The 17322-nt window shown below is 37.8% G+C and overlaps 1 protein-coding gene across 4 annotated transcripts in view; it reads right to left on the bottom strand.

Annotated features, from left to right (window-relative positions):
* The window catches only part of xrn1 (5'-3' exoribonuclease 1), a 110999-nt gene that overhangs the window by 47971 nt on the left and 45706 nt on the right, over positions 1-17322 (bottom strand). For all 4 annotated transcript variants that reach the window (XR_010017629.1, XM_063045423.1, XM_063045421.1 and 1 more), the window contains exons 13-20: positions 16617-16706; positions 13620-13776; positions 13109-13228; positions 9248-9417; positions 9033-9153; positions 7778-7870; positions 7257-7360; positions 5691-5822 (exon numbers count right to left, since the gene is read on the bottom strand). Coding sequence is in view for 3 of the 4 variants with exons in the window: in XM_063045423.1 (XP_062901493.1) it covers positions 5691-5822; positions 7257-7360; positions 7778-7870; positions 9033-9153; positions 9248-9417; positions 13109-13228; positions 13620-13776; positions 16617-16706 (987 nt within the window). In the remaining variant the exon portion in view is untranslated. The remainder of the gene's footprint in view (positions 1-5690; positions 5823-7256; positions 7361-7777; positions 7871-9032; positions 9154-9247; positions 9418-13108; positions 13229-13619; positions 13777-16616; positions 16707-17322) is intronic.

The raw sequence follows: 17322 nt of genomic DNA, 5'->3' as shown, positions 1-17322 counted from the left end.
GAAAGGCAGCGTCTATTATTAAGGACCTCCAGCACCCAGGGCATGCCTCTTTCTCACTGTTACCATCAGGTAGGAGATACAGAAGCCTGAAGGTACACTCAGCGATTCAGAAACAGCTTCTTCCCCTCTGCCATCGATCCCTAAATGGAGATTGAACCTTTGGACACTACCTCACTTTTTTTTTAAACGTATACAGTATTTTCTGTTTTTGCACTTTTAAAAAATCTATTCAATATACGTATACCATAATTGATTTACTTGTTTATTATTATTTTTATTTTATTTTTTTTTTCTCTCTGCTTTATTAGGTATTGCATTGAACCGCTGCTGCTAAGTTAACAAATCTCACATCACATGCCAGTGATAATAAATTGATTCTGATACATGGATGGGAGGGGTTTGGAGGGCTATGGTCCAGGTGCAAGTCGATGGGACTAGGTTGATAAATGGTTTGGTAAAGACTTGACAGGCTGAAGGGCCTGTTTCTGTCCCATAGTGTTCTATGAGTCTATATGCTTTTCATTAGTTTTCCAAACAAAGTTTAAAATAAATTATTCATCATCTATTAATTCCATATTAAAACTGATATGAAAAACACATTTATCAATAATGAAATACTGTACTGCACATCACTTCTCTCAGATTAGTCTTTCCTATAACTGAAGTAAATTCTGCTTGCTACAGAAAATATTTCTGCAGTAAATATTGGGTACCAAAATAGAGTAGTTAAGTTAAAAGTATCCAAGACTGGACTAATAATTCAAAGTTCAAATTCCACCTTTAAATTTGGTTAAAACTGAGAATATAAAGTGAGTATTGATAATGACAACCCTTGAAATTTTTGACATTGCCATAAAAAGCCCATTTGGATTACTAAAATCTCCTTTACATCAATTCTTCCCCATCAGATCTTTTGGTCTCTGTGTAACTCCTGACCCATGGAAATATAATCAATTCTCAACTGCGATCCGAAACAGCCCAGCAAATCAATTACAGACGGACAATGAATTTTCCTTTACAGACAACAACCTCATCCTATTAGTTTTTTTGTATTTCCAACAAGCCAGTCATATTAACAATTATTTGTCTGTGTGCGGTGGTGTTGGGGATGAGGGGGGTTGAAAATGGTGGTGGGTGGGTATGGGGCTTAATAATAGTAGCAACTCTGCTATAAACTTCTCAGGGGAAGCAAAGTAAACATTTTGCCCTTGTTGTAGAAATGATATTTTTGCTGGGAAACCTTTGTACAGTCTCAACCTCCCAATGTATAATAGCAGCAGCTCATTTTAGAAAGGATGTGCTGAAACTGGAGAGGGTTCAAAGGAAGTTCACAAAAATGATTCTAGGATTGAATGGCTTGTCATATGAAGACAATTTGATAGCTCTGGACTCTGGGCTTCGACGTAAAGAATCTTCAAGGGGGACACAAGCCGACGTTCGACTCCATTTTGCCATTTAAGTGTCCATTAATCGCCGATTTAAGCATCGAGGAAGACTGAGACATCAAGGTGAATGCGTAAGGCGGACAAGAGTTTCAGCACCCAATTGCCTGCCTTTCAATCACTGCTGGAGTAGGAGTTTGTGTGCAGCCTATTGCTGTGGTTCACCGTGGCAGGCAGGTAGGCCTCTCGACCTCTTATAGTGTCCCTTCTTTTCGATGGATATTGTGATATCGGAGGATGGCATCATGGTTTTTTGTTTATGGACTGTGGACTTTTTCAGACTTATGGTTTTTATATTGTATTGTTTTTTTAAATCACCCATTCCTTTTCCGTTTTCTTATGCAAGGAGAACATGTTCAGGGGCTGATGGTTAGTTTTTTGAGTGGGGAGGGGTTGCTTTTTGGGAGTCAATGTTCCTGTTCCATTTTGTGCAGGGGGGGTGGTTTTGGGGGGTTGATGATTGGGATGTCATTCTTTTTTGTACGGGGGGGGGCTGATGATTCTCTCTGAACAACTTTCATGTTCTTTCTTTGTTTCATGGCTATTGGAGAAATACAGATTTCAGAATTGTATATGGATACATGCTTTGCTGATAAATGAACCTTTGAACCTTTATTCATTGGAGTTCAGAAGAATGAGCGGTGACTTTATTGAAACCAATCAAATGTTGAAAGACCTCAACAGAGCAGATGTGGAGACGATGTTTCTTCTGGTGGTAAACTCTAAAGACCAGAACCTCAGAATAGAGAGGCGTCCTTTTAGAATGGAGATGGGGAGGAATTTCTTTATTGATAGAGTGGTGAATCTGTGGAGTTCTTTGCCACAGACAGCTGTGGAGGCCAAATCTTTACATATATTTCAGGCACAGATTGATAGATTAGGGCACTAAGGGATATCGGGGAGAAGGCAGGAGATTGGAGCTGAGGCAAAAATTGGATCAGCCATGATGAAATGGCGGAGCAGACTCAATGGGCAAAATGGCCTAATTCTGCTCCTATAACTTACGGTCTCATAACATTTTTTTGTCATTCATAGAGGGGTGTATTTTACTGTCTATGAACAAATTCATCATTCACAAAAGTTAGAAGAATCTGGAAATGTATAGAAACTTCATACAGAGTTTATAAACAGCTGCAGTACCTGCCAACTCCTGGTGATGGAGACAAAAGACCATGAGAACATCTTCTTGGAGATCTTGTTACTATGAAATCAATTATGTCTTGCTTCCACTCAAGTTTTATGTGATTTGAAATGGTTAATGAGGATAATGCAAGAACAGCAGACCCTTCCAGAAATAAGGGCTGACTAGACAGACGGGTAGGTAGTTTGTGAAGTTATGTGCTCTTTCCATCACTTCCGTAGGATTACACAATGGGCTCCTGGTGCATGGTCTTGAGATTTCTTACAACACCCAAATACTTCTCTTCTAATTTGAGCAATCATGGGACAGAGGTTTCCGGGACAGAGATTTCCAGGACATAGTGGTGATACTGCACTTCTTCAATAAAGCTCAGAGCACATCTTCAATCTTTCTTTGTGTCAGCTTGGCCATCTCTTCATGCAATGTTCAGAATGCCAATTACAGGAACCTGGTGTCTGCCCCAGTTCAACATAGATGCCCGAAGACAATGATGGCCTCATTTCTAAGGATGTTGGCCTGAAGCGAACACCGACATTGATTTAATTATCATTCTAGTGAATTTGGAGTATTTTTCAAAGTGTTGCTGGTATTTTTCCAGTACCTCAAGGTGCCTGCTACAGATAGCCCAGTACTCAGCTGCAAAGATCAATCTTGCCTCGTAGTACACTCATCTTGTGCCAGTCCTGAGATCTCAGTCTTCATGTATACTTTTCCTCAATTGACAAAAGGCACAATGTAGGCTGGGGTGAATTTCATTACTGAAGTCTGCATTCACTGTTCAGTGGCTCCTGAGATGTGATCTCTGCTTGCTATGGTTTTGTTGCAAACCTTTAATATGAGAAATCAGGTTGGTAGAGGACACTAGAAAAAGCTCATCTTCTTGTATGCTTTGGTGAATGAACCAATGATGCCTGGAGCTGAGCAATCATGCATAGACGCAAGGGTCATCCACTTAGTGCAGGTCAACTACTCAGGTTTGGTTTATCTTGGTTCCAGAGTACAACTGGTTATCAACATCAATAGCATCAACAGCTTAAGTTACAAGACGCGTCCGAACATGTGGCTGAGGGAGGGAATTTCAGATTTGTAGCTGAAGGCATGTCTGCTAGTGACTGACTAAATTTGGGGGTGGAGAGAACAGAGCAGTGGGCTCAGCACTCATCATTGAGCTGCGTCAGTGTTGATTGTCAGCAAGGAAGAGATGTTATTCCTGATCTGCACTGACTGTGGTCAGTGGAAGAAGTCAAGGGGAAGTCAAGTATCTAGTTGCAGAAGATATAGAGGCCAGGGTTTGCAGTTTGTTGATCAGAACTGAGGGTATGATAGTGTTGAACACCGAGCTGAAATCGATAAACAGCAGCTTGACATAAGTACGGCTATTGTCCAGACGATCCAAGGCAGAGTGGAAAGCCAGTGACTGTACATCCATTGCAGACATACTGTGATGATAGGCAAATTGCAGTGGGTCCAGAACTTTGCAGAGACGTGAGTTGATTCTAGTCATGACTAACCTCTCAAAGTACTGATGTGAGTGTCATTGAGGCAGCTCACTCTGCTCGTCTTCGGCACTGGTATGACTGTCACCCTTTCTTAACCAGGTGGGGACCTCAACTGGAGCAGTGAGAGGTTGAAGATGCCTTTGAACATTTCTCCCAGTTGTTTGGCATAGGTTTTCAGAGCCCTACCAGGTATACCATCAGAACCAGATGCCTTGCGAGGGTTCACCCTCTTGAAAGATGTTCTGACACAGGCCTCCAAGACAGAGATCACAGGGTCACATAGGCACTTACACAGATTTATTCTTATTCTCTCTTTCAAAGCAAGCATAAAAGGCATTGAGCTCATCTTGGAGTGAAGCATCACTGCCATTTCATGCTACGTTTCACTATGTAGGAAGTAATGGCTTGCAAATGCCACCAGAGCTAATATGAATCTGATTCTATCTCTAACTTCAATCAGAATTGTTTATTTGCTCTTAAGATAGTCATCTGTAGGTCACACCCGGATGTCCAATATAGGTCTGGATCACCAGTCTTGAATGTCACAGATGTAGCCCTCAACAGACTACGAATCTCATGGTCATCTATGACCTTTGATTTCAGCATGGTTAGCTGAAGCAATGGTGATATGTAAATGAGAGTATATAAGCTGTAGCATTATAGATTACTTCCAATGTTCATATCTAGAAGAAACATGAGAATCAATAGGTATTTCAGCAGATGAGTCTGAGCAGGCAAGGCAAGGGCAGATATTATGGATATGGAAATGGGCAGTCTTTATTGTACATGGATATGTCCAGCAATTTGAAGATACTAAAAGATCAAGAGAGTGGGAGGTCTGTGACAGGACAATATACATGTTCTGAATAATGATCCTAGGGGAGCCACATAGATAATCAATAGGTCAACAGATGGCCTCACTGGGGCGAGAGTTCACTAGGGGTTAACAACTCTCTGATACATAAGAATGGAACAAAGTGCTACCCATCCAATGGGTAACTGTGGAGAGGCACTGTAGAAGAATGGTGTAGATCAATCACACTAAAGTCTGCAGACATTTGAAAATGACTTGGAAGAATGGTCACTTTGATTGGAGGTAATTCAGCATTCTGTCACAGATAGAAACTCAGCGAAGTTGAACCTAGGAAGCTACAACACACTTAAGGACTTAGGCATGGAAAGAGTTTTAGAGATGGGATAGTGGTTTTAAAAAGACAAAAGGGCCAGGGCTTTATTTTAAATAAAACCAATGATATCAAATTGGAAGAGGGGGAGAGAGAAGTTCTAAATGCTTCCAGCATCATTAAATGACCAAATGTGGTCCCAGCATATTATGGATCAAATAGTTTTGTAACTTATCCTGGCCATATAATGTGACTTCAATGACTGTAAATCCCCATATTTCGGAAATTTTCAATACTGTATGACTAAACAACCTCGGAAACCTAAACAACCTGATGAAATAAATTGACACGGGGAAAACATCCATTAAGAGAAAAGGTGAAATTCTACTTCATCTGTGTACATTTTGATTTATTTTGCCACGACAAATCACATTTTTCAATATTAATATGAAATAAGCAGTTTGCATTGCATGTATGTACTTACAATTCGGTTATAGTATTCACTTCTCTAGTCCATGTGTTTTGTTCTGCATCACCAAGGTAAACTACTTTAATAGGTGGTGGAGTTTTCCCTGTATAAAGCTTCTGCATTCCTGGAGGTTCGTCTAAGTAATATCTATCAATCATTGTCAGAAAAGCAGACATGTCACTAATCAATTCACATTCAATTAAGTAAGATCAGAAGAAAACAATTTAAATTTATTCTCCAAATGCTAAGGGACAATAATAATAATAACCTAACACATAGCAATCAGTGTAGAAAAAGGTCAGCTTTGAAAGAACAAGCTGCATACCAATATGGATAACAATCAGGTAATGGTGACAGATCAGTTCTCAGACTTATGGAGAAATTTAGATGTCATATGAAGGTTTGACTGTATCTTTACTTCAGTCATCCAAGTTTCAAACATCCACACACAGTGAGATATGAATGGGATGTGTGATTCCCAAAGATCTCTGGATGCCCAGAGAACATTTATTCTCATTCTGAAGTGCCATTACCAAGCAAAAATTCACTGGTGAGTAGATAATGATGAATACAGCAATGACACAAAGTGGTAATCAAATGTGCTGCTGCTACAAAGTACCATCTACAAGTACAAGTCAGTTTCACTTGTTCTATATTCAAAGATGGAAATAAACCATAGTAGGGAGCTTTGGTTGATTTTACTGTTATCAAATTGGCCCTGAAAATATTTGTAGATAATAATCACTGTTAGCTTGCAATCTTGAAATATATGGATATCAAATTTAATTTCAATGTTGCATATTCAAAGTATAGAATTGCTTTGAATTACCTTCCTATGAAAAAAATGAAATTAGATTATGTGGTTGCCTTACAAATATTCTGAAAATTAGAACATAATGTTTCAAATAATTTTCTTTATTGTAATCACAAAAGGCATAGAAATTTTATAGTCTTTCATTCATAAACTCATCTTGACTTAATAAACAAGATGCAAAACAGAGATCCCAGTTCAACTCTTAAATTTCCTGAAATTCCACAACCCAATGTGAATACTGTCTGCGAATTCTTCTTGAATAAGTGAGAAAACGTGCAAGTACAGAACCCTGCCATTGATTTTAAAAATTGCTCAGCCTGCAAGTTTAATGCTATATCCTAAGCCCAGAGCTAACTTTTGCAATCATTTGAACTAATCTGATCTGCATCACTGTGTAACAAAGCTGTCATAAGTAAACAAGTGTGAATCATAAAAAATGAAGCAGAAAATTCTGGAAACATTTAGCAGGTCAGGCAGCAAAGGTGGAGAGAGAAACAGAGGTAAAATTCAGGTCAATAATCTCTCATCAGCACATAGAAACAATTCAATTTTGCTTTTCACAAATACTGCCTGGTTTGCTGAATGCACTAACATAACATAAACAGCTCATTGGAAGTAGATTTCCACATGAGGAAGAATACAGTACATAAGAGGGAATTTAATTCTGCAAACACCAAATCAAAACCCAAACTACAACACTAAGAGCACTGTCTCACACTATTGCTCAAACTTCAACTCAAAACATTTGTTTTTAATTTGGTGCTTACTTTGTTTCTTGATCTGACACTGCAACAACTCGAGCTTCCTCAAGATGGGGCCAATTCAAAAAGATAGACCTTCCCAGCTCCTGATTAGCAACGTCATCCACATTCTGAAAGGGAAACAGGCGACTTCTATATTAATCTTAAATATATGGATTATAAATATTGGGTTTCCTCTTTTCAACACGTCAAAATGTAAATTTTTCAATAAAGAGAGCATTCCAAGCATAATGAAAAAAAATCTTTACTGAAATTGGGCACAAACGCATTTAAAAATGCCCCCCCCCCCACTTTTGGATTCTGAAAAATAATTTAATGTTGCAAAAGCTAGCTTTGGTGTAAACCCAATGAATGATCTGGTCTTCAAATTTAATCAAGGCACTGAGCAATTTTTTTCTGGAAATGATCTGATTCATTCATAAAACGGGATAGGAAAACAACATTCAATATTAATGTCTCTATGAACCCTCTCTTAAAAAGGTAAAATGAAATTTCATTTGTTACAATTCGTGCAATCTATTACATACTTCTGCCTCCTTGTTAGGCAATAGCTCCAACAGCATATTCTCTCCACGGCTTGTCTGTTGAAAGACTTGAACCCCACTTTTCCTTAAGTAGAACTGCAAAAACATAAATATTGACACTTTCCATTTATACAATAAATACGAAGTGTAAAAGAAAGGATTATTTCCAATTATTGTAAAATGACTTGATACATCTATTTGGATATCTTTAGCCTTCTGAACAGAAGATTTATAATCAGAAGATGTTTATAAAGAAGATGGAAGCTTTCCAACTTCATTCATTCTCAAGACACTCAAAGTTTAAATGTCATGATTTTATTTTGAGAGGCAGTTGTGAAAGTGCCCTCATGATGATAGATCATTCCATCTTGAGCCATATTAAAAGAAGTATGCATAACAATCAGATGAATGAGCTTAAAGCAATTGCTGAGAAAAATGCAAATACAGACCTGACGTTTCAAATGCTAACTTATTTTCTGAGTGTTTAATGCTTATGAGTTAGACTAACCTTGCTCATCGCTTTCCATGACAGTGGCTAATCATCCCATTCCACTATTTTCAAGTCAAAGCCAACTCTGCTGCAGAATTACTACATTTGCTCAGTAAAACTCACCGCAATGCATAGTGCCACAAGGTGGGATTAACATGAAGAACAGCAAGTTAGCCATGCTCTGCACTAGCACGTAGTGAAATTTAGCCTGTCAATAATCGTAAGTACCTCTTTACACAACACATGGTCTTAAAGACCACATCATTGCTCACCAGACAAGGCAGATATTCTTTTGTTTGATAATTAATTTTATGATAATTAATGGCTTCATAGGCATCAACACTATATCTTTCTTACATTCCATATTTATTTCAAATACCTGAATTTAAATTGCCAAGCTACCTTGTTGGGATTTTAAATAAATGTTCCTGGATCTATGAAAGAGGCACCTGGCAATTAACCACCATGCTACTGTGTTATGGTTTTGTCCATCAAACAGCACAGAAGCACCTATCTACAAACATTCACATTAACTTTCGTTCACTTTTCACCTCAAAAGCAAAAATCCAAATGTCCACTCAGTCTATTACGAATGAAGGCAAGGACTCAATTATGGGCAATGGAACAACAATCCAACGATCCCTTTGAACAAATTTATTTTTCAATTTTTCCAAGCCTGCAATAATGTAGTAAACTCCTAATCCCAATACATAAAAGTAACTGCCACAAGTTCTACAATAACAGTAATTTATCACAGGCAAATCTTACCTTATGCTTAATGTGTTTCAGAGTTGGAAACCCACAAAAGTACAGCAAACTGTTGTTAGTGATAGTGTTTAACATAAAATGAAGAGGTACTATCCATGCATCAATGGGAATCTCCTCCTGTCTTTAATTTAAAAAAAAACAAGTGGTAAATTAACACAAAGTTGTTAATGCTTAATGCCTTAGAAAACAATTTGATATTGACAAAATCTCAATACCTTACATGACATTGTTTCACATCTGGAAATTTTTCTGCCCATGGTGATAGATACTTAAATTCAATTTCTTTATCATACCAATATTTAATACATCCACTATGTCGATTGCGCTGTATCTCTTCACTTGAAAGATGCTCATTACAAGGTTCCATTGCTGCCAATAGTCGTTTCTGAAAAGATGGGAAAATATTCAGTTTTGGTAATACATTCACAATTGGATGAAGCAATTTAAAAAGATGGCAATCTGAGATGGCTGAAATATCCATTATAAGCTCCAAAGAGAGGTGGCAACTTCCAGCTGATTTCTTCATTATGCTAATGACGCTGGCTTCAGAACTGATTTTAAAATAGTTATTTCCATATTTAGAATGGTTGGACTTCAATGCAAGTACACAATAAAGAATCTATCTTAATGTTTTTGAGATTCTGAAAGCAATTATTCTCTTGAGAATATGATTTTGTCTTACTTAAACAAAGAATGTGGGCATTTCCAGCTAGGTGATAGTTCAGTCAGTTACGTTTTCAAATGAACAGAAATATTACAGAACGATAGAATTCATGTTTATACCTTAAATCAAGAACCTGATTTGATGGAGGAACATTGACTTGAAACATTAATGCTGTTCTCTCCTTCGTAGGTTCTTCCTGACCCAGCAAGCATCTCTCGCATTTTCAGTTTTTTTTAAAATTTCAGATTTTTTGTTTTTATTTTCTTATTCAATTATATAGCTATGGGTCTGAAACAGTGGTAAGAATGGAAAGGGTAGCAAAATCCTCTCTATAAAAACACAAGTAGTTGTCACAGTAGAATAAATGGCCTTTTAATCTCGCTCCACCTTTCAATAATATCAAGAAAGATCTGATCTTGATTTCAATTGTAGTACTGGCAAGTTTCCCACAATCTCCAACTCCTCTGTAGGTTGAAAAATTATAGATTCAGTCTTTAAAACTCTTCAGGATTTTAGTATTGCAAAGACAGACACTTGGAGATGAATTTCATCCATCTTCCAGGAGAATGGACCACCCTCAGTCTGAAATTACTCTCTTCTGTTCTGGATTCCTCCACAAAGAGAAACTGTGTCAGTATCTGCCTTGCTGAGTTATCTAAAAACATACTTGCTTTAATAAAGCACCACTCATTCTTTTAAACTCCAACCATACAGCCTAATCTTTCCTCATCAGCATATTGCTTTATGCGAGAAATCAACTTGATGAACTTTATCTGAGCAGTCTTTGACGCAAGTACATCAATCTTTAAAGGAGAACAAATCTGTTGAGAAAAGTTGCAACAAGATTTCTTTACTTTTATACTATGTGCCACTTCTACTGCCTTCATGGTTACTTGTACCTACATACGAATTTACTATAATTCATGTATGAAGACAACTTTGATCCTTCTGCCCAACAATATTCTGTAATTTCTCATCATCAAAACAACATTTTTTGTTTTAGGGTTCTTCACCAAGCCTGGAGGTTGGGTCGCAAATGTTTCCTCACGAATCGAGGTGATATCATTAGTGCACAATTGATCGTTGTTTCTGCCAAGTGCTCGTGTTTATATCGGTCCGACTTGTTGTTCTGATTGGATGGCTGTCGGGCTGGCCACTAGTCTCTGCTGGCCCATATCAATGGTTATCAGTCGTTATGAGCTTGGTTCGTCAGGTGTTTGCTGCTCACCCTTTGGCTCCGATCCCGCAGATGCATAGGTTCATAAATTAGGTCCAGTTCCATATGCTTGTTAACAGAGTCTTCTGTTGAAAATCAAGTTCTAACTATTCACTTGATTTTTGTTTCGTGCATCTGCCAGGATTTATGTAGTTTCCCAGACAAACTTGTGTCCTTCTTCATCTTCATGTACTGAGATGAGTGACAGAGGACCATGTCTTCTTGCGGCTAGTGTCATGGGTAGTTTTCTCCACAGAACTACATGACTAGCGGCCAGCATGATAGGCAACCAATCAGAACAACAAGTCGAACCAATATAAACACAAGCACTCAGTAAAATCAACACGCAATTGTGCACTGATGATACCGCCTCAGCTGGCAACGAAATGTTTGCAGCTTAACCTTCAGGCTCAGCAAACAACCTTACAAGCAAGCAGCTAACCTGAGCTACCAATCTTCTCTTTCACTTCAATACTGTTTTTTATTATTCTTTCCAAATTGCAGTATCCCCCATTTCCCCCACTCTACCCTTCCTCCCAAACATTTGTCCCTTAACAGACTGTGTTATTTTCATAACTTGCTTAGTCATTTCTGTACCATTTCTTCAACTGGTTCTGCACAGTACTGTGCAAAAGTCTCAGGTACTCTAGATTTTTATATGGTGTCACATGGCATGGCCTCCACAAAAGTCTTGATGTCAACATCATTGAGGCTGTCTGGGATTACCTGGAGAGTCAGAAACAAACGAGACAGCCAAATTCTGCAGAAGAACTGTGGTAAGTTCTCCAAGGTGCTTGGAACAATCTACCAGCCCATTTTCTTATAAAATTGTACAACAGTGTACCTAAGAGAATTGATGCACTTTTAAAAACAAAACCAAACATTGATTTGACTTCACAAACAAGAGAAAATCTGCAAATGCTGGAAATCTGAGCAACACATACAAAATGCTGAAGGAATTCAGCAGGCCAGGCAGCATCTATGACAAAAGTACAGTTGGAAAGGATTTCAGCCCAAAACGTCATCTGCACTTTTTTCCATAGATGCTGCCTGACCTGCAGAGTTCCTCCAGTACTTTGTGTGTGTGTTGCATTGATTTGATTTTTTTTTACTGTTTATTGCTCTTTATAGTAAATGCTTTGATATTCAAAAACTTTTTTATTTCATTATTTTGAAAGCATCTTTGCTTTGCAGAATTTTTTTTACGTGTACTTAAGACTTTTGCTCAGTACTGTACCTCCTTTATCCCTTCCATTAACATTGATTGAGATTTTACCAATTTACAAGCTTCCTAACCATCATGAGGGGTACTTTGCCAAGTAACAAGCAAATGATCCTCACTGATACTAATCTATGTTATCCAATAAAAACCTTTTCTTTTAAATACCTCCACCTTTTCACTACATCTGGTGAAACACCACCTAGTATTTCATTTCCTCTCAGGTCATTGATGGCAAGGCAAAAGAAAGACAGTAACCAAAAGTTTCAGTGTCAAAGCATGCAAATTCTTTTCCCTTATGTTATTTTCTCCCATATTCCTTCTATCACGCCCAGGACTTTAAGAAATGTAATCACTCATTCATTTGAATCAACATTTTCTGCTAAAATGCCCCACCACAGTATCCATTCGGTCAATCCTTTTCTCTAATTTCCTTGTATCCGATTTCAGTAGTTATTATGTATTCCATTTTAAAGGTATTATACAAATTCAAGTTTTCACTGGCAAAGAAGAATCTTAAAAAAAAAAATCAACAAAAATGTGGGAAAGCTTGGGTTTGGATAATGGAATGACTCATAAATAAGCATCCATCAGTTATCATGAAAAACTATCCAACACCACCCCTCAACAGTAGTTTACTTAAGTTAGAACAAGAAAAAAAAGACATCTTAACATGCAGATAAATGTTAAAGTACAAACTTCTGGCTGCTTACTAACAATAAAACAAAATCAATATTTTAAAAGCAAGAGTATAATAGTATAAATCAACAGATACTCCTCAAGAAAGGTCTCAGCCGGAAAAGTCAACTGTTTATTTATTTCTATTGATGTTGCCTGACCTGCTGAATTCCTCCAGCATTTTGTGTGTTACTTCTTTAAAGGCTAGTCATATTCATGCATTAAAAAGTGATGACTGGTTCATTTTAACTATTTAAAGTCTTCAAACACAAAGTGGTAACATGCAAAAAAACATTCACCTCATCAATAAATGGAATCAGCACAACAGCTTCCCACTCCTGTTGCTTGCCATTAAGATCAGTTTTGAAATCTGGAGGATAATACTCTATGATTGGAGATTCTTCATCGGTCATTAAAAACTGAGGAAGTAAAAACAACAATTAATTTAAGCTCTACAATCATCATGAAAGATGTCTTTTTTCACTAAACAATATTTAATCTATTGTGCTCGATGGAATACTATTTTGTTGAAAGCATAAAGAAACTAAAAAATTTAACATTTTTTGCAGGCATTGAACATGGGAATTGGAGGAAGAAAAAGGTTAGTAGGACAAGTGGATATGTGAAACTGAGTGAGACTGAATAAGAGATTAATGGAAACGGGGACAGTGCAGAGAAACAACTGAAAATTGAAAATATTTGAGTTCAGCTGGCCATTAACAATATGTTATGCAAATTATCACAGGTAATTCTCACTAAAATGCGAATTTACAATTTTATTATTTTAAATACCAAGCAAATTTAATTTACCTGGTAGCAACTGGGCAGAAGCTCTCTACTAGCTGCTGGCAGAACAGCGAGTAACTGTTCAAAGGGCTTGAATGGCCTTCCCATATCAAATGTTATCTTCACCTTACTGATACTGCAGATGTCCGATAGATAAGGTGCATAATGATAAGGGTAGTACCTAAGCAGTGAAAACAACATTTCGTTATTTATATGGCACTGGAATGCAACACAAGAAATTGTCTTATAGTAAAATGCTTAAGAAAATCATAGAAAAAAAACCAGAAAATGCAGCAAATTTTCATTTGTCAGAAAAAAAAGTTAATCTTACTGACAAATGATATTCCATTAGAACCACTGAATTTATTGGTTCACTAGAAGTTTAATTCATTGTTGGCTAACTCAAAAATGGGGATTAATGTGACAAAATGCACCTTCATTGCAATACCTTTCAAATAAGCTAAACCTGTTCAATGATTCTATGAAAACTGATGAAAATTGCCACTAAGGTTTCATGGTTTACTTCCTGTCACCTTTTCAGTATTTCCAGTTTAGATAACAGAATATGGTGGAGGAGTTTATGATTAGATACCTACAGGTACATTGGAAAAGATTCCTGCTGCCCAAAAAGAGCCTTAGGATGAGTATTCCACAGTGAGTGACATAATTCCTGACTGTCAACTGAAAGGCATCAGCTGGTAGATGATAAAACTTTTTCTACTTCTGCAGATGAGTGCAGCTCCAACAAACTGAAGCAGCTCAGTATCAAAACCAGAAAGTTACAGACCGGTGAGGAAAACTGGTAGTGTACCGGTAACGCAACACTATTACAGCGTGGGTATCAGAGGTCGGAGCAAAATTCTGACGTCATCTGTAAGGTGTTTGTACATCCTCCCTGTGGAATGCATGGGTTTTCTTTGGGTGCTCCGGAGTTTCTTCCCGCAGTACAAAGGTTTTCTGGTTAGTCGGTTAACTGGTCATTGTAAATTGTCCCATGATAAGGCTGGAGTTAAATCAGCGGTTGCTGGGTGATGCAGCTCAAAGGACCAGAAATGCTTATTTCGCACTGTACCAATAAATAAGTAGATAGATAGATAGATAGATACTATTGGAGAAAATTCTTTGGGATGGAATTTATGATAACTTAGAAAGGCAGAGACTGATTAGGGAAGTTTGCATGGTTTTGTGCATGAGGAATCCTGTCTCACTAATAGATTTGAGTATTTTAAGGAGGCTATGAAGAAAATTGATGTAGGTAAAGCAGCAGACATGGACTTTAGTGAAACTTTTGACAAGTGCTACAGGTAGGCTGACCCAGAAAGTTAGGTCACGTGGAATCCAAGGTTTGGACAAGTTGGATCCAACACTAGCTTGGTAAAAGGAAGCAGTGCATATTGGTGGTGAATCATTTCTCTGACTGGAAGTCTGCAATGAATGGTGTACCGTGAGGGTCCATGCTGTTCCTTTGTTGTTTGTCATGTATATACGTGACTTGGTTGAGAAGGCTGTCTGATATGTTTGTTGACAATGTGGAAACTGGTGAAGCTGAAGGATGTTCGCCTACTGATTCTGAGGGACATACAGTAGGTCAGTTGGAAAGTTGGGTGGTGGCAGCATATGGAATTTTTCCAGACAAGTGTGAAATAATAATTTAGATAATCTGATACAGGCAGAACATGTACAGTAAATGAAAAAGACCTTATAAGCATTTATGTTCTGAGAACCTTGGGGTACAAGTTCATATCTTCCTCAAATTAGCAGCAGAGGTAGCCAGAGTAGGGAACGTCAAATGTACTTTGTACTCAATACCCATGCCTATAAAAGCAAGCAAGCTGAATCAAAGTCAAAGTTTCAGATATAATTTTGAAGCAGAGGTAGCTGGAGCTTGATTAGGCCACACTTAGAAATATTGAGTGTAGTTTGGGGCCATCACAGTAGGTAAATGATATATTTGCATGAGAAGAGATTCACTAGGTTGATGCCCTGAACAGAAGGCTTTAGTTAAAAAGACCAGCAACACATACATCTAAGAAAAAAGTACATTCGACCTTTCAGGCTAAACCCTTCGGCAAGACTTAAAAAGACCACGGATTGGCTGAAATTGTTCTCACTGGAATGCAGAAGGTTGAGGAGTGACATTATGACCTTTATAAGATTATGAGGGGCATCGATAGATAGTCAGTCTACTTCCAAGGTTAGGGGAGTCTTAAACTAGCAGATAGGCTAAAGGTGAGATGGAAAAAAAATTAAAGTTAATCTAAGGGGCAAGTTTTTCCACTTAAGAGTGGATGGAGACAGGTACAATTACAGGGTTCAGAAGCATTTCAAAAGGTACATGTTCAGGAAAGGACTGGAGGGATATTGGCCAAATTTAAGAAAATGTTATTAGTGTAGACAGACATCTCAGTCAAACAAAGGACCTGCTTCTATGCTGAGGACTCTATCATCCAGGACTAAGCAATCTGCCTGATTAACAGGTTCACTTCTTCACCTTTGTCACTTGCAGTCATGACCTCCATCACAAAGGCAGGGTAAGCATGTGCATAGGAATATTCTGCCTCCCCTCATAGTTGTACACCCATCCTAATCTGACAATATTTAACTCTCTGGCTTAGTTCCTGAATCTCCTAACCAAATTCTGCTGTTAGAAACATAGAAAACCTACAGCACAATGCTGTGCCAAAATATTTTCAGCAGAAGGACCCTAATGGCTCATTACCACCTTCTCAGCGACAATCAAAAGAAAAGTTGCCAGGGACATCCTACAGATAAAAACAAACATCCTTAACTTTAATTTGGAGGCTGCAATTACTTTGTATATTCTAAGCTGCAAATCGATCTGACTAGTGGCATCTTAATTTATAGTTCTACATTCTCTACCAAGTTTGTTTCTAAAAGAAAACTTTAAATTGCATATAGTTAGAGATTAAATAAGTTGTAGAACTATATTTGAATAAAGCAGGTAAGACAATGGCACTGCTTCACAAAAATATATTTTAAAATCTCCATCTAAACACCTACCAGCTCCAGGACTGCACACCATGGTAATAATAGTGCAAAATCCATTGTATTGCTTGAACGTAACATTCTGCCTGTTGAGCAAGAAATTCACTGTTGGAACAGGAAGGAAAGAAATAAATACATTTCCAACTACTGGAAACTTTCAACTACTGCTATTAGGATTCTAAGAGTACAGGCGTGAAAAAGAGGGAATATTGATTTCTCCAGCAACCAAATCAAATTTTCCACAGATGTTTTCTCCCTCTTTTTTGATATTATCCAATACCTTATCCAAGTACCAACACTATACATGCAAGTATGAACAGTTATGGCATCATTTTAACCACAGATATAAACTCAACTGTTTTCTCGACCAATATCTCTTTGTGCACTGGATACACTGTGTCCTTGGACACTGGACAGGCAATACAGCCATTGTGTGTTCACATAAATAACAGTGCTGCTTTCTTGGTACAGGAAAGTAAAGATCATGCTGACATCAGAAATCAATGTACTAAATTCGCAATGCTGCATTTCTGGAGCCAATGCAAGACATAAGGTACATAAATTTTTACTCACTTTAAACGCTTCAAATCAAGTTTCTCCAAGAATTTTGGGGCCTGGGACAGCTAGCTAACCCAAATTTTCTCCTCGAATTTTCTCCCTGGCAATGCCACCTATCACCACTCCATGGACTTGATTATCGAATTGTTAGCTCAAAGTCCAC

Source organism: Mobula hypostoma, chromosome 4 (assembly GCF_963921235.1).
Source record: "Mobula hypostoma chromosome 4, sMobHyp1.1, whole genome shotgun sequence".
Taxonomy (NCBI): domain Eukaryota; kingdom Metazoa; phylum Chordata; class Chondrichthyes; order Myliobatiformes; family Myliobatidae; genus Mobula; species Mobula hypostoma.
The sequence above is the reverse complement of the archived record's forward strand: the minus strand, read 5'-3'. Positions and strand labels throughout refer to the sequence as shown.